At 33.3% G+C, this 23,590-nt stretch overlaps 1 protein-coding gene across 1 annotated transcript; it reads right to left on the bottom strand.

Annotated features, from left to right (window-relative positions):
* Window positions 1-13,230: 13,230 nt before the first annotated feature.
* LOC149580003 (cationic amino acid transporter 5-like) lies at window positions 13,231-15,478 on the bottom strand. The gene is made up of 2 exons (XM_089788315.1): window positions 14,854-15,478; window positions 13,231-14,645 (listed from the first exon to the last, which is right to left on the bottom strand). Exons 1-2 carry the CDS (start codon window positions 15,299-15,301, stop codon window positions 13,333-13,335), a joined length of 1,761 nt encoding a protein of 586 aa, XP_089644441.1. The 5' UTR covers window positions 15,302-15,478; the 3' UTR covers window positions 13,231-13,332.
* Window positions 15,479-23,590: the final 8,112 nt, after the last annotated feature.

Consider the following 23,590-nt stretch of genomic DNA (forward strand, 5'->3'; position numbering starts at 1 on the left):
GGTACATCTAAGGATTCAACTCCAACCTCTTCGAAGGGTAAAGGTCAAGCACTTATGGCAAACACAAATTCTTCTTCGAAATGGATACTTGACTCAAGTGCCTCCTATAATATGGGTTCTTCAAAGGAAAACTTTTCTTCATTGAAGCAGTCAAGGGTACCACACATCTTCATGGGAGATGATGCTAAAATGGAAGTTGAAGGGAGAGGACATGTGGAAATGGAAAATGGGGAATTCAAAGATGTTCTCTATGTTCCAAATCTAAGCTCCAATCTCCTATCAATTTACCAAATCACTCACCTTGGAGATGGTCATAAGGTTGAGTTCCTTCCAAATTCAGTGATGGTGCGAAGTCTAAAAGATGATTCATTGGTTGCAATGGGGAAAGTCAATGATGAGAAGAGGTTATACTCCTCCCACTTTGTGCCTAAGAGTCCTTCCCAAGCCTTGTTAACTCACTCTACTTCACAAATCAACTTATGGCATGAGCAGTTTGGTCACCTTGACTTTTGCTCTCTTCAGCAACTTTGCTCAAAATGCATGGTGAAAGGTCTACCTAATACCAGCTTTCCTAAGGGAGAGTGTTCATATTTTTCAGTGGATATGAATCTCAAGGAGAAGTATGATAAAGGGAAGTCTTCTCAAGCTCTAGTTGTTCTTTAGCTAGTTTACATGGTATTAGCAGGACCCTTTGCAGTGACTTCAATCAGCCAAGGCCGCTACATACTCAAATTTGTTGATGACTTTTATAGATTCACTTGGGTCTTCTTCCTTCATCATAAGATTGAATTGGCTCATAAGCTTCAAGATTTCAAGACTCATGTTGAACACAAGTCAAGGAAAGCCATCAAGGTATTAAGGGTGGACAATGAGAACAAATATGTTGATAGAAGACTTAAGAACTTTTGTAGAATTGAGGGGATTGATCTTCAGAACTCACCAGCATTCAGTCTACATAAGATAGATGTTGCAGCAATGAGGATTAGGACTCTCAAGACCATGGCAAGTTGCATGATAAAGACCAAGTCTCTCAATCGTACATTAGAAGTTGAAGCCATTAGCAGTGCTACTCACATACTTAACAGATCTCCTAATCCAGTCTTAGATGGCAAGACTCCTTTTGAGGCATGGTGTGGTAGAAAACTAGTTGTGAGTCACCTTAGAGTCTTCGATTGTCCAGCATGGGAAAACCTATCTTCTAGGAGTTGCAAGGCACTGGCACCTAGGCCTTGTACCTTCATCGGCTATGAAGACAATGTGAAGGCTTACAGACTGATGGATACAGAGACTTGTGAGATTTTTGTAAAAAAGGATGTTCACTTTGAGGAAATTTCTCCCAACTTGTCCTCTACTCCTCTTCGCACATCATACATAGTGGAAACTGATAGTGAGTCTAGCAATGGTGCTTCAACAGGTTCAGACACATGGGGTTCTATCGATAGTTGTAGTGAGAGGTCACATCAGTCTAGTCCACATGCTTACATTGCCATAATGAAAGGTCCAACACATCGTTGTACATCTCATCTTCCAACTCCATTTTCACTTGACTTGGGAGACAAACTTGAGGACTTACATCTTCTCATTGATGAAGGTGATCCTTCTACAGTTGTTGCGAGGGCTCACTCTGACCCTCATGTCCATTCTCTACATGATCAATATTTTGAGGTTGGCATGATTATGGATCCTTATGAACAACAATTAGTGGAGGTCTCTTTGTCAGTTGAGGAGACAGATGGTTTAGTGGAACAGGTTCAACAAACATCCTTGACCGATCTGCATTCGTTCTTTTCAGCACAGTTGGAAGGGGTGAACATTAGCATCAGTACAGGGGTACTTGAGAAGGTTTCAAGGCCATCCCACATCTTCAAGAGTGTACCTTTGCCTTTGTTTCTTCCTAAGGGGAGGAACACTATTCTGCATTCATGGACTAGAATCTTCATCGGAGTGGTTTTCACTTGTCGGCATTTTTCTTTTGGGAGGGGAGCCTATTATGTCTCTCTTCCTTATCTCATTCTCTTTTGTATATACTGGATGTATGTCGTAATGGGGGGGGTGGTCTTGATTACTCCATCCATCGATGCATCCTTATTTATCTCTCTTTTTGGGGGAGGGTTTTTCCCATGAGGTTTTCCCTTTTTCCCTGCTTTATGGGAGATTTGCATTTTCATTATGTACATGGGTACCTAATATGGCCTAGTAGCTAGGACCCATTCTGCATCTTCATCCTAGTTCATAAGCTTAAGGGGATTCTCCTAAGTTGCACTTAAGGAGGGGTGTTGGTCTAAATAAGTATTTACTTATTACACTTACTTAAGTTTACTTAGGTCAATGCATTATTTAATTATTTTGCATTATTTTATTATCTTTATTTGTGAGACACTTAGGAGTTTGTGCACCTTTTTGAGTTGTCATGTAGACAACACAGGAGTACGCAACTCTATTTTAGCACATGGAGTCTACAACATTGTTTTGCATGTCACACCCTTGTAGGCTTATTCTCACATCATCTCACATACTTTTGTGCTTAATGGAGGATAACCCATATCTGGTAGACATGTGCTTGGTTGTATGACTTATCATGATGTTGATTATGAGGTATTCTAGATGTATCTTAGAGGTCTTTATATACAGGCACTCCTAGTGTACTTTCACATTGCATAAAGTATGACATATTGAATACATTGTCATCCTGATCATACTCTCTCTCTCTCTTTGGTCTACTGTGTGCTTGTGTTTGAGTTCTTAGTTCCTGGGTGAATATTACCCTTAGGCAAATTCTTACAGTATTAGATGTTATAAGTGTACATCATGGTTGAGCTGGCCTTTGAGATGGTATATAATTTAATTTAAATCAAATTTTAAGACATTTAATTGTAGACAATTAGAAGGGATGAATTTTATATTAATTTAATAATGTTATCTTAAATAGATATTAGTTCTTCTTAAGATTTATTTTTGTAATAATTTGAATAAGTTTAAATTTGTTTTCCTTGATATATCAAATTTCAAGACCTTTAAATGTATACATTTTAATAATATTAATTACCATGGATGAAGGTTTTTAAAAATATTATATTTTATTAAAAAAACTAAAATAATGTATTAGCTTACATACTAGCATATTTTTATCCACATAAAGAAAATATCTATCTTTAGTCCTACTAATTGATTTAAGAATTAGAAGGGATGAATGTTATATTAATTTAATAATATTATCTTAAATAAATATTAGTTCTTCGTAAGATTTATTTTTATTACGCCGAGAGGTGTAACATTACAATGGTAATAGACCTCCACTATAGGAGCCCAACAAATTTAATGTTGTAAGAAAAAAGAATTACACCAGTTGTCGCACTACAATACACCATCTGCCACTTAGATGCTCCATTACACCAGGTGTTGCTCCATATTGCAATACAATTGTCTGCAACAAAAAGAAATATGTACTATTGGAAATAGCAATGGGATATAAACAACACCATGAAACTTGGGAGCCATGAACGAGGAAGAAGAGGGAAAGTAAAAACAACGCCTAATTAGACGTCCTGAATCAATCATCCATTCTTAAAACACAAAAAGGCTTCTTTACAAAAACCAAATAAGTGATGGGCGGGAAAGCTTGACGACCATTGGATCAAGAAGAAGTTAAAATTCTATGGAGATTGACTAATAGAGAATTGTTGACCCCAAAGGAATCAAAATCTTGAAGGATCAATGATGATGCAGGGTGGGAGATTGTCAAAAATAAAACCCCAAAATAGGCATCCCAAACCCAATAACACACCCTCAAAGATAGGAAATCTGAGGATTTAATGAGGCTACATGTAAATCACAAGAAATAATTAATTTAGTATTATCAATTGTATCAGATCTTGAGAATTCTGAGTATTGTTATTAGAAATTTATGAAACAATTAGAATTTATATGTGCATTGCTATGTATACATTTGAGAAAAGTTTAGAAAGATTAAATATATTTAAAAAATTATAGAAACGTTCTATTTCTGTGTAGATGTAAGTTTCAAAATTTGATTTTAAATATATCTACTAAAATATAGAAATATTCTATTTCTAAATATCTATTCTTTGATTAAATACATATGATAAAAGTTTAGAAAGATTAAATATATCTAAAAAATTATAGAAATGTTCTATTTCAATTAGGATTTGATTTTAAATGCATCTACTAAAATATAGAAATATTCTATCTCTAAAAATATGTTCTTTGTATAAATATAAGTTTATTTTTCATTAAATAATAGTAATACATTATGATCAACAAAATAATTATATTTTTTAAAATAAAAGAATATATTTTAACATTGAAAAATATTTTTGAAGAATTAATTCAATTTAGTAGTTTTTTTAAATTTTTCATTAAACTTAAATTAAAAGATACTAAACATTTTTTAATATTTATATGATAAGAAACATATTAAGTAGGAACCCAAAGAATATGAAATAAAACTTAAGATTCATGTGATTTAATTAATTTGTGCTTATAAGAATAATGAATTTTAGGTTTAGGGTTTGAGTTTTGTTGTCAAGGGTTAGATTACACGAATACTTGAGATCAGTTTTACAATAAAGTTTTAGATGATTTCGTATTTTTAATTTAAAAAAAGAAATAGCTAGAGTGCAATATGTAAAACTCAGCCCTAATAGTAATCCTAATCACTAAATTTAAACCCCGATCCTAATTCCTAAACCTAATAAAACCATAATCTTAAACACAATACTAAATAGTCAAGGTAAAATCTTATCATAATCCTAAACTCTAACCTTAATCAAAATTGTAATGTAACCCTAACCCTAATACTAAATTCTAGTCATAACCCTAATTGTAACTCCAAATCCTAAGCTTAATACTTGAACTCTAACCCTATCCATAATACTAATCACAATGTAAAGTATACTTAAATCTTAATCATAAGTCTAAATACTAAATACTTGAATTCTAACTCTTAAACCTCAATGCTAAACAATAGTCCTAAATACTAAACCAAGTCACAATCCTAACTACAAAACCCTAATTATAAATTATAACCCCTAATCTTAGATGCTCAACCATAACACCTAAATCTCAATTTGAACCATAGACCAAATTGCTAAACCCCGACATCAAATAGTTTTAGAAACATATGAAGTAGGAACCCAAAGAATATGAAATAGAACTTAAGATTCATGTGATTTAATTCATCTGAGTTCATAAGAATAATGAAGTTTAGGTTTAGGGTTTGAGTTTTGTTGTTAGGGGTTAGATTACATGAATACTTGAAATCAAATTTACAATAAAGTTTTAGATGATTTCATATTTTTAATTTTAAAAAAGAAATAGCTAGAGTGCAATATGTAAAACTCAACCCTAATAGTAATCCTAATCATTAAATTTAAACCCCAATCCTAAGTCCTAAACCTAATAAAACCATAATCTTAAACACAATACTAAAAATTCAAGGTAAAATCTTATCATAATCCTAAACTCTAACCTTAATCAAAATTGTAATATGAGTAACCCTAGCCCTAATACTAAATGATAAGCCATAACCCTAATTGTAACTCCAAATACTAAGCTCAATACTTGAACTCTAACCCTAACCATAAACCTAAATACTAAATACTTAAATTTTAACTCTTAAACCTCAATGCTAAATAATAGTCCTAAATACTAAACCTAGTCATAATCCTAACAGCAAAACCCTAATCATAAATTATAACCCATAATCTTAGATGCTCAACCATAACTCCTAAATCTCAATTTGAACTGTAGGCCTAAATGATAAATCCCAACATTAAATAGTAAATCATAATACTTGATCCCTAACCTTAACAATAAGACTAACCATGTCAAAGGAATGCCCAAACCCAAAACCCTAAATCCTAAATGATAAACCCTTTCCTAAACCTAATTACTAAACCATAATCCTCAATGCAAAACCCGAAATCATAAATCCTAACCTAGAAAATAATACTATTTATGCTAATTATAAATGTTAAGCCATAATCCTAACTTTAATTATAAATATTGAAATTGTGTGTTAAAACCATAATCCAAAATCTTATCCCTAACACATATCCTAACCCTCTAACCATACTTCTAACAATGATGTAAACCCATACCCGAAGCCTCTAACCATACTTCTAACAATGATGTAAACTCATACCCTAACCCTCTAACCATACTTCTAATAATGATGTAAACCCATACCCTAACCCTAATCATAAATGTTAAACCATGACCCTAAATACTAAACCCTAATCTTTGTACACTAATCCTCAAATGTTAAATTTAAATGCTAAACTCTGATTCTAAAAGCTATAAACTAATTTTAAGTACTAAACCATAATTCTAACCCTAATTGTAAATGGTAAAGCCTTATACTAGATGATAAGCCCCAATCCTTATCCTAAACTATAAGCACTAATCATAATCCTATCCATAAATTTTAACCCTGATACAAACCACAACCCTAAAAATAATACTAATAGCAATGTCAACCCATATCCCAACCCTATAAATAATACTAATAGAAATGTAAACCCATACCTTAACCCTAATCATAACTATAACCCTAAATCCTAAATGTTAAAGCCTAATACTAACCCTAATTGATAGACAATAATTTGTAGTCCTAACCTCCAACCATGATCCTAACCCTAATTGTGGTCTCAATCCTAAATCATAGGCCTAAACATAATCCTAACTCTAACCCTAAACCTTAACTAAAATACATATTGATAGATGAAATGAGCTTCCTTGGAGAGAGGTTAATCCAAAACATAGATTCTCGTCTTTGACAAGCATTTCCAAAAAATAGCCATAAAACTTTTGGAGGTATGTTTGGTATTTGAATTTATTAGAGTAAGAGATTTGCATTGCAATTTACTTTGTTCCTTAATTTTAGAATACTAATTTGTAAATATTTATTTGATATAAATATTTTAATATTTTTTAGGTATATCTATGATATTGGTGGGAGATTTGGCACAATTACGTCCAGTCAATGATAGACTAGTATATGAAAGCAGAGGGGGGCATGCAAAGCTATTATGGAAAGAATTCCAAATTGTAGTTACTTTAAACACATTTTTCAAATAGGATGGACAAAGTAATGAGTAAGAAAGATTTCATGTTCTTCTATCAAATATAAGGGATGTAAACCCCGGAATAGAGGATTGGATGTTGCTTATGTCAAGATGCAATGCACACATGAGTAGTACAAAAAATGAGGAGTTTAAAAATAGTATTCATTTATTTTCAACAAATGATGATGTGTACAATCATAATAAGAAAATGGTATTATCATTATCAAACCCTATTGCATGAAGTATTGCTATTAAAACAACACATGCTTCTATAGATGTAGATAGAAGTGATGAGTTGGAAATTGAACTATTATTTAGCAAAGATGCAAGGGTAATGCTAACTTCGAACCTATGGATTGAAGTTAGTCTTATCAATGGAGCATTAGGATATGTTCAAAGTATTGTGTATCATCCTGGAAGTGCACCACTACTACCACCATCATATGTACTTGTCAATTTTGATAGTTCTCTGGAATTCCTTTCGATGATCATCATCCTTAGAGAGTCCCAATTCCTACAATTAATAGGGGCAATACAAAACAAATTCCATTGAGATTGGCCTCAGCTTTAATATACACAAGTCACAAGGGCTAAGAGTACAAAAAGCTACTATCGATATTGGTCCCATTGAAAGAAGTGCTCTCACATTTGTTGCAATATCACACGTCAAATCTTTACAAGGAATAATAATTATGCCACCATTCACATATGATAGATATGCAAAAATGAAAGCAGGAAAGCAAGTTGCTAGAAAAAAAGAAGAACAAAGAAGATTGGGAACCTTAAAAGTTATTTGATGCATTGTGCATTTTGTCAACACATTTTTGTTTTGTTTTTGATACATAATAGACATTATCAATAAATTTTGGTGATTTGTACTTCTCAAAATAATGAACAATATCATTATATTTTGTCTCTTGATCCAAATGCTTGGTGATGAAATCAAATATTTATTTTATTATATTATATAAGTTTGATATTTCAAATACATTACTTTGTACTCGAGTTAGTTATTTGAATGACTAAAATTGCATTTTTATATTTTTATGTGTTTATACATTTTAGGTTTACTAAAGCTACATTTTTCATATGAGAAAATGTAATTATTATTGTTTTAAAAAATATAATATTGTATCTTAATGGGCATGTTTCCTATTTAATTATTCAATGTGTTACACACACAGCGACTGCTACTAGCTAATATATACTCTATATGTAAAATATGCTGAGATGCATCGAAACGTTGAATTTTTTCATTATTCACTTTTAATATGTATTAAAAAAAATTCAACGCCCCGATGCATCTCAGCATATTTTACATATAGAGTATATATTAGCTAGTTACGCTGAGAGGTGTAACATTACAATGGCAGTAGACCTCCACTATAGGAGCCCAACGAATGTAATGGTGTAAGAAAAAAGAATTACACTAGCTGTCACACTACAATACACCATCTACCACTTAGATGCTCCATTATACCAGTTATCACTCCATATTGCAATACAATTGCTAGCAAAAAAAAGAAATATACACTGCTCCAGAAATAGAAATGGGATACAAACAACACCATGAAACTTGGGAGCCATGAACGAGAAAGAAGAGGGCAAGTACAAACAACACCCAATCAGACATCCTAAATCGATCATCCATTCTTAAAATGTAGGAAAGCTTCTTCACAAAAACCAAATAAGCGATGGGTGAGAAAGCTCGATGGCCATGGTGGGAGTGGGCCTTTTTGGGTTACCACATAGTTGGGTGGTAGTGCTTTTTTAGTCTTACCATTGAGATTCGTCTGTTGATGTTGTGGCTAGAGTTTCTTATCTGCTTTACCTTTCATTCTATCTTTGTGTATTATGATGGATGGTTATATCTTTATGATGGATGATTATATCTTTTTGGTGGATGATCTTTACTTATTGTATTGTACTTGGTTTCATGGATCCAAAAGGGATGATGTATATATTCTATATATGTATATCTTTTTAGCCTTTCATACCCTGTGACATGTACAGTGGATGATTGAGCAATTCAAATTTTATTGCCAAGTGGAATTCAGAACAAATGTATATTATTTAAATGGACTTGTACTTATATAATTATTCTTTCATGAGGATGTGGTATTTGTTAGACTTAGTAGTCATTAAACTTAAATGTGATTCAACATCTTGGGATCCTTAAGGAATGTAATCTACTATGTTTGCTTATGTATGATTGTATGTTATTGCTTCCACTACTTTATGTTTGATATGTATGTTATTCTTTCTTTTAAAAAAAAATGTTTGGAAAACTTAGTAAAACTTTAGGTTAATTCTTTTGGATCCCTTGGTGAGGCATTATATCCCAAGATCTCTGCATCACCAGTAGAGTGAAGGCTACTTAGTCACCCCTCAAAAACTTCAAAAATTTCCAAAAATAAATGAATTGGAGAGAATGGGTATCCACTGGCCAAATATGTTTCCTAGAAAGCATAAATAAGTGCATTACATGCACAATTCAACCAAGAACTCACATGTTAACATTGTTTTGATATGTTGTAAAGGAGAAAGAGGTAAAGCCCTACATGAACAACTATTGTCAATGGAGGAAAGGTCAATCCTGCCAAGATTTTGCACTGGTGAAGAGATAAGGAACATGCTTCTCATAGAAAAAAAGAAAGCCCAACAACCAATTCCATAGAGAGTAACATGGAGAAGGGCCTCAAACCGTTCAAATCAGATCCATTCAAGGTAATGAGCACTGAGGAAATAGAAGTAAAGCTAGCAATGAGTCCCCCTCGCATGACTCAAGCTCAAGAAGGAGAAGAGTCGCCACTAACTCATCCTAAGGGTTTGGAAAATTTAGGTTTCATCTTGATTAGAGAATCTTGTACCATCTTCCCATTATCCTTCACACTCATACTCCATTTCCCATTTCATATTTTTTACAATTCCTTGGGTATTAATAACCTAATATCATATGGTTTTCTTTATATCTCTCTTATTCTAGCTAGTACAACATTTATGGCTTTGGTCTTATTTTCCTAACATGGTAGGTCTCGCATGCTTTTCTATAAGGGCTAGTGGGTATTATCCCCACCATGATTTTCATCCAGTAATAGAGGATTTCCACATACAAATCTGTGTGTCATCTTGATGAATGCTTTTGTGTGTGAATTTACTTGCTTCCATCTCACTACATTTATGTTAGTGTTAATTGTTAAGAGGTTTGTACTTAGTGTGTTTAGAGTGGTTAAACGAATAATAGACATGTGGTAGACTGAGAGCCCTTCTAATGCATTTAAAGGTTTTCCCTATTAAAAGCTATAACTATTCCTTCTGAAAACACATCCGGTTAAGAATGCCTATAATTGTGTAGTTTAGGATTGAATTTTGATAGTGCTATCAGGATTTAATTGTGTTGTGACTTATGAAACTTCATTAAAGCCCCTTAATCTCATCAATTGAACTACTCATTAAATATGTCAATGAGTTTGACTCAAAAACTATAGAATTAAATTCTGGTAGCAATATCCACAATTTGACTTGCTACAGAAAATATCTCCCACTTATTAATTGATGAGCTTAAGGGGTTTTCTAATGAATGGTTCATAAGGCACAATACTTTTGCAAATGTTGTCACAGGTAAAGTGCACTTGGTGATATTTGTAACAATGCAAATATTAAATGTAACTCAAGAAGATATCGAGTAACTAAAAGTAATGAAAAGATCATTATATGAAAGGACAGTTTTCTTTAAAAGTTTATATATAAAAACAAAATGAAAAGTGTGTGTATATGTATATTTTGTTTTTCCTAAAAAGATTTAATTGAAACTTTTAATAATAGAAGATTGTATTTTTATATTTTATTTTTCTAACAAAATTTAAATAAAACTTTAAAGAATAGAATATTGTATTTTTATATGCAAATTGTGGAGCCCAAATTGTTGCAGGTAGGTTTTTGGCAACCGCCCTTCCCTGTTTGCGTGGTCCTCTATTGTATTCCGGGTTCCCTATTGAGTGTATTGTTTTCTCTTCTGTGTCGATTGTTTTAATCTATTTACTCAATTGTGTTGGCCCCAACTGGCAAACACAACGTGACCCTCGACCTAATTCCTATTGTAATTATTACAAAATCTTAAGACTTCAAAAATCAAAAATCAATGAAAGATTAGAAAGATGAGGGGGACGTACAAAATAAAAGACTTCTAATAATGAATCTCTTTGATAGAGATTTTAAAACTAGGTCAAATCAATACTACGTTTATTTAGCCAAAATGAATATAGCCAGGCACAGCCTTAATTATTTCTTTGTTTTCATTGACTTACAGTGCAACCTTCTTGGCCAAATTCAATGAAAGATTCTATTTTCTAATTCCAGCATTGGCGGATCCAAATGTGGGACCAAACGAGAGAGAATATAAAATTTACACAGATAGTCAAACATTGTCACAATTGGAGTACAATTTTGAATGCGACAAGAATTGTCTGCCACATGAATCTTCAACAATTCCGTCATTCAGACCACGGTTCAAAAGAGAAACAATCTCACTGTTCAACTCTCCCACAGGCAACCTTTATTTTCTATAGCAGATCTTGCTGAAAATTTTGCCTCTCCTTTGTAAGAAACAGATGATATTTACGTGGGTTGTTAACTAATAAACTTAAAGCCAGAAACAAACGAGGTTGAATATGTCACAAGAGCTTGTATCATTCACGCAAGTTTACAAATTCTTCAGAGATGCAGCTAAAGAATCATTTGTACAACGAGTTTTGACTTGAATATTGTTATTTTCGGTAGCAGTTGCACTTACGCATGAAATGTGGCGCACTATAAAGTCCCGTTTGCTGGAATTAACCTGGAATAGGGAAACGGGAATAGGAAAATTGGAATAAATCTATTTCAATTTTGGTCCAAAATGAGAATAAATCGAATTCTAATTTTTTTTTTGGAATTCGATTTATTTTCATTTTGGGCCAAAATTGAAATAGATTTATTCCAATTTTCCTATTCCCGTTTCCCTATTCCAGGTTAATTCCAGCAAACAAGATTAGAATTAGGCATACTATACTTCGCAAATAAGATTTAGTCTAATATTAGATTAAATCTTCTTCTCCTTTACAATACCAGAAGCCTAGTTAGGGGAATTTCTCTACATAATTTTAATGGGGTAATTAAATAATCAGGCTAAGCTCTAGATAAGATGTACTAAAGACAAAAAATAGTCAATTTTAGTATATTATTGTTTTTAACTACAAAATATACACATTATGAACAACAAATACCAAAAATTTCAGAAAAAAAAAATTTGTACTTACAATTTTTTTCAATTTGGTATTTTATCTAGAGTTTAGCAATGTCCATAGCCTAGTCAAGAGGGTGCCTAAAACTTGGAGATAATAAAGTAATATAAAAGCAATTTATAATAATATATAAATGCAACAATAAAAATGTTAAAGATGTATTAAAGGTGATTTGGAATAATAAATTTGAAATAAGAACAAAAGGAAAAGATCTAGTAGTAGATCTCAAAATTCTATATGGAAATTTCAAGTGTCTTTCTTTTCTTAAGAGTATTTCACTTGGCAACTCCTCAAAGTTTCATAATCAAATCATATATGATGTGACATTAGATGTCACATTATTATAATTTATGTTAAAGTGTGCAAAAAAGACTGAAAAGAAGATAAGATTTATATACAATTCATATTATATTAGTGTGCTAATATGACATGGAACAATTAATTATGCATTTCATTCAATGATGATAAATTTTTATACACAAAATAATTTTCAAGTGTGATATTTGTATTGTGATTTTTTAGTCAAACTCATTGACCCATATTTGATGAGTGGTGGTTCATCGAACCCATTTCTCATGAGAACGAATGGAACACTTAGCACTCATTGGATCTACACTGGGACTTCTGAGGAGGTCACCCATCCCAGTACTAGTCCAGCTCAAGCGTGCTCAACTATGGGATGGGTGACCTCCCAAAAAGTCTCGGGCTTCACCTCTATTATTGTTTAAGTCAAACTTATTGACCCATATTTCATGAGTAGTGATTCACAGGAATCTATTCAACTTCGAATTTCCTCCATAATTAAACCCACTCTCTTTATAACCCCATATTTACAATAAGAATCACATCATACTCAATAAAGCTATAAAAGAATTTAATTATATTGATATAGTCCCACGAGTTTTGAAACAATTGCAGCACAAAAATTTCCCATTTCTTCATAATGATTTCTTCTACATTCTCTCTCAAGTAACACCTACACCCACAACATGAGACGCATCGAAGGAGGCATGGAGTCCTAGAAACATATAATACACCAACATGATCACAGTACAAATCCCAAATCTAATAAACGACATGTAATCCAAAGACCCCATGAGAAACAAATTGATAGCAATCGACAGCGAAGGAACCCATGGAACCAAAGGCACACCCCACACCTTGGCCACTCTACACTGCGGCACAAACGCAGCCAGACCCACCGTGGCCAAAAACCAGACAGGAACACTCACGCAATACCCAACCCATCCACTCGACACGGCCCAGTAAGCCGCACTCACTCCCGACGAACAAATTATCACAACAACAAACACCGTCAACAAAACCGCATGTCTTCTCGACGTCTTCTCCCTCACATAATACCTCCTCACGAGCAGAGCAACAGACATGAGCATGAAAATAAACAAAGTGCTGATGGACAGAAGGTTAGAAAGCACGTCAAGGCTCGAAAAGAATGCCACAACCGCCGTACAAACGGCCATGGACGCCGTTGCGTTGATAGGCGTACCCGTTTTCTCATTAACCAATCCAAACCAAGGGGGAATCATGTGTGTTCTGGCAATATGAGTCATGTACCTCGCCTGTCCGACTGCGCCGACCAACATAACCGTAGTTATTCCTTTCAGGGCTCCGAGTGCCACAATATATTTCGCCCATTTCCACCCTATGCTCTGAAATGCTAAGGAATATGCCGCATTGACGTCTAAGTCGATGTAACTCTGCATCATAACTAGGGTTAGTGCCATGAGACAGTAAATGACGGTGATTGCAGACATGGAGCCGAGCAAGCCGAGAGGAATGTCTCTTGACGGATTCTTGGTCTCTTCGGCCATGGTGGCAATCGCGTCGAAGCCGGTGTAGGCGAAGTAAACGACAGCGGCTGCCCTGAAGACGCCCTTGACACCGTAGGGGAGAAAGGGGGTGAGGTTTGAGGGGTTTGCGTTGATGAGGCCGGCGATGATGATGAAGAGGATGACGAGGGTGTTGACGGCGGAGGCGATCCAGTTAAGGTAGGAGGTGAGGCGGGTGCTGAGAATGGCGGCGGTGGAGGAGAGGAGGAGGACGAAGACGGCGATGGGGTCGAGGAGGTTGAAGCCGGAGGAGAGGTTGGTGTGGATGCGGAAGTCGTCGGGGGAGTGGTTCAGGAGAGTGGCGAAGTAGGAGGTCCAGGATCGAGCCACCGCGGCTCCGCCCACCATGGATTCTAAGATTATGTTTCCTGCCGCTATGAATGCCGCCAGATCTCCCAGCTCTACGCGTAGGTACGCGAACGAGCCCCCTGCAGTTTTCAAGGAAACAGGGGAGTCACTAAAGAGATTAAACTTTTTTATCATCAATAAAGCTACCAGTCAAGATAAATAGCCCTTAAAACAATTAAGACAAACAAATACAAAATTAAATAGCAATAATGGAAGCAACAGTCAAACGGTTGTAATAATATAGCAGCAGAAATATAAGACATGAGTGTTTAAAAGATTTGCAAGTACCTGCAACGGGAATCTCCACAGCGAATTCAGTGTAACAGAAGACGGAGAGCATGGCGGAGAAACCAGAGACAGCGTAGGAGATAACAATGGCGGGGCCCGCGTCCACGTGGGCTTCCTGTCCAGTCAGCACAAAAATCCCTGTTCCGATGACTGCACCGAATCCAAACCAGGTCAGATCCCACCAGTTGAGAGTCCTCTTCATTTCATTCTCGCTTCTCTTTCTTATCTCTTGCGCTTCTTTCTTCTCGTCCGCTCTGGAAAGCGCACGGTCTTTGAAGCGTTCGGGCGTCTGCAAAAGAGCTCTTCCATAGCTCCCCCAGTTCTTGAACGATTCACCCGGCAACAAATACTTCTTCACTCCTTCATCATTCCCTCCAACGATTCCTTCAATAGGACCATGGCCCTCCAAAAGAGAAACAATCTCACTGTCTAACTCCCCCGGAGGCATCTGTTTGCTTGAAATTGGGACATCCCAGAGTTACTCTTAACTATACATTATCCCAAACGAATGGACCCCAACTACCTTGGTCCAAACCAGAGTTAATAGTATTTAGATACAGCTTGAATTTTTATTGGGTAAGTAGGGCTAATCTCATTCAAGATTGCCTACACCTAAAAGTCGGATTCATACGTAGAACAGACTTGAGGCTTTATAATAGTGTCCGTTACAGAATTAGGTAGTGTAGCAATTTACTTCCCCAGATTTAGGAGCAAAATAAGCTTGGCCGTCTCCAACAACCTTTCTAATGAGAGTAAAGAGAATGGTTGGCACGCAACGTATAGAAAAAAAATGAGACGTCTTTGGAAACGTGGTCGTGAGCTGTCTGGTCAAGCGAATCTATCTATCTATATATACATAATATGGAGGAGAAAGTCCTCTCATTGTCTCTATTATACATTATGAGAAATAGATTAAAATAGGTACTTAAGAATGTCTCTCCATTAGAGGAGTAATGAGACCGAGTAGTCATATAGGCTGATTTCGTGCACGTAGAATTATAATTTGTATGTCAAAATTTGTCAAATTTTTTTGGCATTTTCCCATTTACGGAGCTCTCTCTATAAGTCCTAGAGTGTGAAATGGTCGAAATGTGTCATTTCAAAACATTCGCCCGAAACCATTATGTTCACCCCCCAATAGCCGCTCACCAAACATAATTGTACTTTTTGCACAAATGGGCCAATTAGCAACTAAGTTTGTTTCAAAATGATCAACTATTAGTGTATGTGTGATTGCCTATTAGTACATGTGTGATTGGCTATAAGTACATGTTCTATTATTTTTTTGGGTATTTTAAAAGCAGTAATTGAGAGAGAGAGATCTATAACAATATTGTAATGATCATTGGATCCCCCATTGGCTACTAGGTGTCTTCCCCTAACATGTCATGGATCAAAAAAAATTTACAATTTATGCACTAGTCATAAATTGTATAGATATAATTTTTGTTTATAGTTACTTTTGAAAAGAGAAGGCTCTTTCAACAAAGTTGCCTTCTTTGAAGAAAGTTATATGAGAATGACTTTATTAGCATTCATATAGATTCTCAATAAAAGGACAAAAATAGATAGGAAAAAAAATTAATTCAAATGAGATATTTTGACTAAAAGAACAATGCTAATAAAAAAGAAAAAAATTAGGTAGGAATAAAAATTAATTCAAATGAGATATTTTGTCTAAAAGAATAATGTTAATAAAAATGGAAACATATCCTATGGGACCCAAACTTTAACTTAAGTTAATCATTATGACAAAATAATAAGAACAAAAGAGCAATGGTAATAAAAATGGAAACATATCTTATGCGACCCAAAATTTAACTTAAATTAATCATTATGGAAAAATAATGAGAAAAAAGTATTATAACATTAAATCATTTCATATGTTTTGGTGGATATTAAAATGTGAAAACATAAAATGGAAAAATAACATATTATTAGATCAGCAAACATTTAAGAAAGAAGAATTAAATTAAAAAAATTCAAAAAGAGGAACGTTGAACTTTGTTGTATATAATAAGTATAGCTAAGCTTCTAAGATAAGTGATTTCTCACATTGAGTGTCGAAGAATCTTTGATGAAGTGTATAAGTAAAGTATCAAGGAAGTTCAATTATCCTTATACAAACATTATGTAACTTCATCACATCTGTCAAGAACAATTTGGGATAGGGTAGAATTGTCATTGATCAACAAACTGTGAGTCCTTTACTAGTAATTTTAAAAGATAATGCTTATTAGATTTATGTATTCCCTATTGGAATACCAAATTAATGTATGGATGTTTAGTTTCTTGCCATGGACAAAGGGTTCACGTCAATGGCTCGATCTTATCTTATGCAAACCTATGTTAACTTTATCTTAATGAGAATACAATGTTAGAGATCGTCTATGAGTTTTTCCTTTGATCTACGTTTTTTACGTAGTATCAAAGTTAATGATAGATCTTAAAAAGCCTACAAAGAGCCAAAAGAACCACGAAGTTTATATTTTACAATAAAGGAGACCAGGTTAAGAGAAGGTTGGATTTTTAGTTGTTGGAGAGGTTTCAAAAAGACGTATCATACTAAGCACCAGTTTGTTGATTGCTATCATAGAGATTTAGTTGCCCAAGATGAGATCACAATTGCTAAAGATGTTGGAATATTGGGCAAATATGTGCATCCACATATTCGAGAGATGTGTTATCATAGACATCAATATATTTCTTTGTTCACAAAATGTTGTAGATTTGTTGAAGGAATAGTTTGTAGAAAGATTTGGGGTAAAAAAGCAATCAATTGTCACACTTTTACAAAAGAAAATGTTAACATGTTCACCAAAACTATTTAACTTCAACGATATGAAAGTGATATTTTTGTTGAGAATTTAAAGATAATGCAAACTTGGTTGAATGTGAACAAATTAAGTTGATGCCTAATTTATTTTTTAATTTTTAAATTCTATTATTTATTTGTTGAAAAATACTACAAGTGAGGTTCTCTATCTCTAGCCAAAAACCTATATATATAAAATATGATTTTCCTCTGATTTCATAATATATTTAGATGACATAAGAATATCTACTGAGAAAAAAAATTAAAAATAAAAGAGTTATACATACGATCTATATGACAATTTTCATTTTCCCTACCAAACTATACCAAATAAAATATTTATTTATTTTTGAAGATGGGTTTCTCCTCTACTGTTCCATATAATTTTTAGATTTTTCTAATATAATTTACCATTTTTTTGAATTCTCCAAATCAACATGTTCTCAAAACTTAATATAAATATTTTTAGCATTTAGTAAATTTCATATACTTTTTCTAATTTAAATAGTATAAAAATATATATGCCCAGTTTCTTGATTCTAATCTCTATAAAAACATGTTTTTAGTTTTTTTTAATTCTATTTTTTTCATAGAGAAATAAGGTATAGATTTGAAAGTTATGGAATTATACATATTTCAAGGGCTTGGTTGTCAAATGGCATGCCACATTAGATGACTCAAGCGAGTAGGACTTTTTCAAGTATTTGTAAAGGTGGAGCAATTACAACCTCATATAAATGAGGGTAAGAGGTTGCTATGGGACTTGATCAAATACAACAACCATGTAGGTGCCACTAGCCATCATGTGGTACCTACATAGCCCTAATCAACTCTTGCTTGGTTGAGTATTATTTGTGTGAGTCCACTGAGTTACATCAAAGGTGATTGTTGATTATGTTAAATTACCCTTGTATTGGTGTGACTATTGTGTTGACGATCATTAGATGTGAAAGTATAGAGATGTTATGAGATGTCTATAATTGACCTATGTTAAGTTATAGAAGATCACATTAAGATTTGTGTGAGTTACAGATGATTTATCAAAGACTAGTATTTTGGTGTCAAGGAAGTGTTCAGGAACACACAGAGCGACAATGTTTGGATAGGTGAGCATCGATGCAAAAAAATTACTAGATACCCATGTTGCAACATGTTTAGGGATCAATTGTGTATCTTTGTGTATATTTGATATAGTTCTGAATCTTACTAGAGTACAATTACAATATATGCATTTTATTTTAATTTCTTAAATGGTATGACATACAAAAATTTAATTGTGTAAAGAAGATCATTAATAGACTACATAATGTTCATAAGTGAGTCTACCTCTTTAAAGTAAAGTTCTCGTTTGTAGTTCACCCACTTAGGAAAAACCCCAAATAAAATTAACCTTAAATACATTTTTAAAAAGTCAAAGAAAAAAGTTTTTATGTAGCCAGAACTATGAGATACCAAAATAAAAACACCCTGTGTGCCTGGGTCCTTCACTTTAGTCTTGTATGTGGCACGCATTGTTGCCAAGGGTGTCTCCATATTTGATACTTCTTTAACTCTACAAAACATAAACAAACTTCCTACTTTTTCACCTTTCTATTTTCTCAACATACAAAACCACTGCAACAATAGCATCACACATTAGCTTTTATTAGGAAAAAAAGTCTACAATGAAGGTGAAACCAAAAAATCAAGCTATCTAAAAAAATATTTTACTTCTTTTTAATTTCTCTACACTCCCACCTCCTAGAATGTTCAGATTAGCCCTAGAAAGGAGAAAGAAATTGGAAAATTTTGTACCTTCTGTGGTTTTAAAATTCACATTATGCTTTAAGACAAAGGATGATCATGGATCATTTGGCATAAACATGAATTTCTATCGGCCTATGACATGAAAAGTAGATGCATGTTACTTAAAATAGCATAAAACTAGCACTTGCAAATCAAGAAGTGCAAGGGATGAAAAAATAAGGAATTAGAGGGAATGCCACCATCATCCTATTCTTGCACCCAATCATTATCATCCTCATCCTTGATTTCCCACAAGCCAAAGTATTTTGTTACACCTGATAAATAAGCATATGCAACAACTAAATAATTAGACCCCTATAAAGATGCAAACTATAAACTATTACTCAATGTTGTTTGTAGAAACCTTATCTTCTCCATCGCGTAGTCTAGATGCATCATATATGTCAATTGGAGCTAGTTGGTCATAATCATTACTAAGCATAAAATGCCACAATAAACAAAGTCCACTAGGTTCAATTATTCTTTTTTAGTAACTCTAATTTTTAGGAGTGATATATTCAGCAAATTTAGTTTACATAAGTAGATCAACTGGGGTTTGGCTTTAGAAACTATCAAAACTTGCAACTCCATTTTTCTCAGATGTGTATGCAATTATGCCTACCAAGTGGGTGGAAGATTGTACACCTAGTTTAATAATTTAGCTATGCAAAATAGAATAAGCCATTCAATTTATTTATATATTAGTACATTAACCAAAGTTGCATCGATACAGATACATATACAAGTACAGGTATGATAGCAGATATTGATAAGGCAATTTTTTAAGACCCTCAGTTTATAGTTTTGGTGGTCAGTTGTTATTAAAATCCTTGAAAGTTGACTTGATAATGGAACATGAATCAATTTTTAATAACATTTTCAGTCGCATTGTTGGGGTTCTATTCTATGATCCATATGCTTGGGAGCTCATCCTAATGATGTTTAAGAGCAACTTGAATGACAGGTGCCAATGTTAAGTTTTCTATTGAGATCTTTTGTTTTCTTTAATTGTTCAATGATGAAGTAGGTATAAGGTAAAAGTTTTTGTTGTTGATGTTATTTTCAGATATATTTTTCAGATTACTTTTTAGATTTTCAATATGTTAACATAAAATGAAAATGTGAGTGAAAATTTCCAAAGTTTCATATGCCAACAGTATCAGCTATTATTAATAACCATTCCATGTTTATTATTATTAGTGTTCTTGTTGCTGATTTGTTTGTAACTGTGAAAGAAAATAAGTTTCCATTTCCAACTATTGTATACCTTTGTTTTTGTACATAATCATTTTCCCATTTTTGACATAGTCTATTTTCCAATATCATAGTACAAAAAAACAAACAATCGAACAATCTTACTCAGAAATTGTGATTGCTACTACTTATTTAAATATAGTATAATTATGGAAGAATTATTGAAAATGTAAGTTTTCTTTAATATGAAAAGATCTTTTATTATTATTTTTTATGTTAAATATGCAGATGTTAAGAAGTTGTAGACCGATAAGAATATCAAACATCATAGTAGAGCACTATTTGGAACATATATATAGTAGTAGGGTAAGTGCAAAAATTTGGGTCTCACTTTTGGCCAAATGGAAGTGTTTTTCCTATTTTTGAAATATATTGTCAATTGATGCCAAAATTTGACACATTTAGAAATTAAATATTAAAAAGCTTCAAAAATAAAAATTGTAGTGCCCTGAATCTACTTTCTGAATATGTAATTTATTTGTATACACATATGATGGATTTTTTTTTGGTATGGATCTTTAAAAACCACTTTTTCAAAATGTTTGTTTAAGGGTCATACCACACTCATGTATGGACAGCATAATTTGACACAATTAAATGAATTTTTGTGAATCCTTTTAAACAAAGTTACCTAACGCACCAAAGATTGATGAGAATAATTTTCATCATTTTTAATTAATATTATTTTTAATTAATTTTTAATTGATAATTAAGCTAATTTCTAAAACATCTCGTATACGGACACCATAATTTAATCAGAATTAATTTTTTTGGAATTTTTTTAACTTCAAAATAATTTTGTGAAGATTTATGACATGTAAATTAATTTTAAAAATATTAAAAATTAAAAAATTATTAAAGTTTTAGTGAATATCACTATTTTATGTTTAAGAGATACTTTTGATTCATAAATAATGGAAAAATAGAAAATAAACTCATAACACTATAAAATTTGCATTTTTGAAATCAAAACAGTAAGACCTATAATGGGTTTTCATTTTGTCAAAAAATTCAATGGGGATGACCATATAAAAATTATGACAATTGCTGAAATTGTCGATTAAATGCCTAAGACAAAATTTGTTTCATAAAGGCATAGGCTTGGTCCCACCAAGCCTATGTCATGCCTTTCCCTAAGGCAAAACCTAATCCAATTAACTACTATAGAGAATAACTTCTCCTATGTGTCTCATTTGTGGTAAATGTTGACACACTCCTACATAACTTTGAAACTTGGCAATTTTCATATGAGCACTATAAGGAGACAGTATGAAAATTATCATGCAAAATTTTGCTAGAATGTCAATATGAAATGGGGAGACATTGACAAAGAGGAGAATGAGCTACATGGTAGAGATTGGAGTAATGAAGAATTGAATCCACAAAATAAAATTAATGCAATCTATAAAAAATATGAAATTGTAAAAGACATTCCACGACTCTCAAAAAACAAAATAGGTCATCCATTGCATATCGATTTTAAATTAGGAAAACTCCCTGATACAAAATTTTGCTACAATGTCAATACGAAATGGGGAGACATTGACAAAGAGGAGAATGAGCTACATGGTAGAGATTGGAGTAATGAAGAATCAAATCCACAAAATAAAATCAATGCAATCCATAAAAAATATGAAATTGTAAAAGACATTCCAAGACTCAAAAAACAAAAAAAATGCCATTGGAAACATTGAGTCAAATGATGATTACAAATCATGAACCAAATGCAAGGGATATTGAGATCACACCACTAAAGTTGCAGAATGAAAAATTGAGAAATGGTCTAAAAAGAGAAAAAGAATTAGTTGAAAGTTTTAACAAACCTAGTGAAGCGATCAAGTACTTTGAGCAACTAATGAGATCTTCTAGATCCAACAGTGATACTTCTAGATTGGGTTACACTAGTATTAAAGAAGGATAATCATCTAAAAGTGGTGAAGAAAGAAGTAACAAAGGTAAGAACTCCAAAACTACTTTTCATAATTGTGGTAAGATAGGTCATACTGCCAATGTTTGTAGGAGCAATACTGCAAAGTAGAATCCTAAGCAGAAGTCCATGGGTCATTATCACAAATGTAACAAACAAGGACATCAAGCACTTGAATGCAGAACCAAGACCATAAGAACACAAAGATTTGAAGGATACTTCTATAACTGTCAGAAGTATGGACATAGAGCATATGAATGTAGATCTAAGCCTAAATGGTCATCAAACAAGCAGACAAAGGTAAAGCACAATGGAAACTCTTATAATTGGAAGTATAATACTAGGTATAGTTATCACTATTGTCAAGAGTATGGACATGTTGCTGAAAATTTCACAAGAACACATTTCAAAAGTGACACCGAACAACAAATGATAGTGAAAGATATTCTAATAAGAAAAGAACAAAATGTATGATGCAAGAGCATCCCAGGGTAGTTAGCTATCCTACACGATTAAGGGATTTTAGTGGAGTTGAGTGGACCTATTTGGGTCTTGGTTAATTTTTGTAATGTATTTAATAAGTATTGTAAGCTTTTAAAGGCATTTGGTATTTAATTTCTATTGGAGGCCGACTTGTGGCTCTTTAAGTATTTAATGTAAAGTTTATTTAGTTTGTAGCATATTGGGCCGACTTGTGGCTTAGGTTGGTATAAGTAGGGGTTTTGGTGAAGTGTTTAGTCATTTTATTCATCCATCTTAGAGAAGAGGAGGTGGTAGAGGAGCAAATTTTGAGAAGGGCTAGTAACTAAGGCTTGGGAAACAAGGAGATTGCTTGGTGGGCTTGTGAGTACCAGTTGGATCTTCCTTGGAGGTTTCTACCAGAGCGTAGATCTGGACTAGCTAGGGGTTGGATTGGATCTTCAATGATCTTGTAGAACTATTTCTTTCTTTGTATT

Source organism: Cupressus sempervirens, chromosome 1, assembly GCF_028749045.1.
Source record: "Cupressus sempervirens isolate cs-2001-9-10 chromosome 1, ASM2874904v1, whole genome shotgun sequence".
In the NCBI taxonomy this organism is placed as follows: domain Eukaryota; kingdom Viridiplantae; phylum Streptophyta; class Pinopsida; order Cupressales; family Cupressaceae; genus Cupressus; species Cupressus sempervirens.

Bases quoted from the DNA above. Each gene is read 5' to 3' on its own strand.
- LOC149580003 (XM_089788315.1), bottom strand. From the start codon at position 15,301: ATGCCTCCGGGGGAGTTAGACAGTGAGATTGTTTCTCTTTTGGAGGGC. The intron at 14,646-14,853 runs GTACTTGCAAAT...TGAAAACTGCAG, and splicing joins TGTGGAGATTCCCGTTGCAG to GGGGCTCGTTCGCGTACCTA.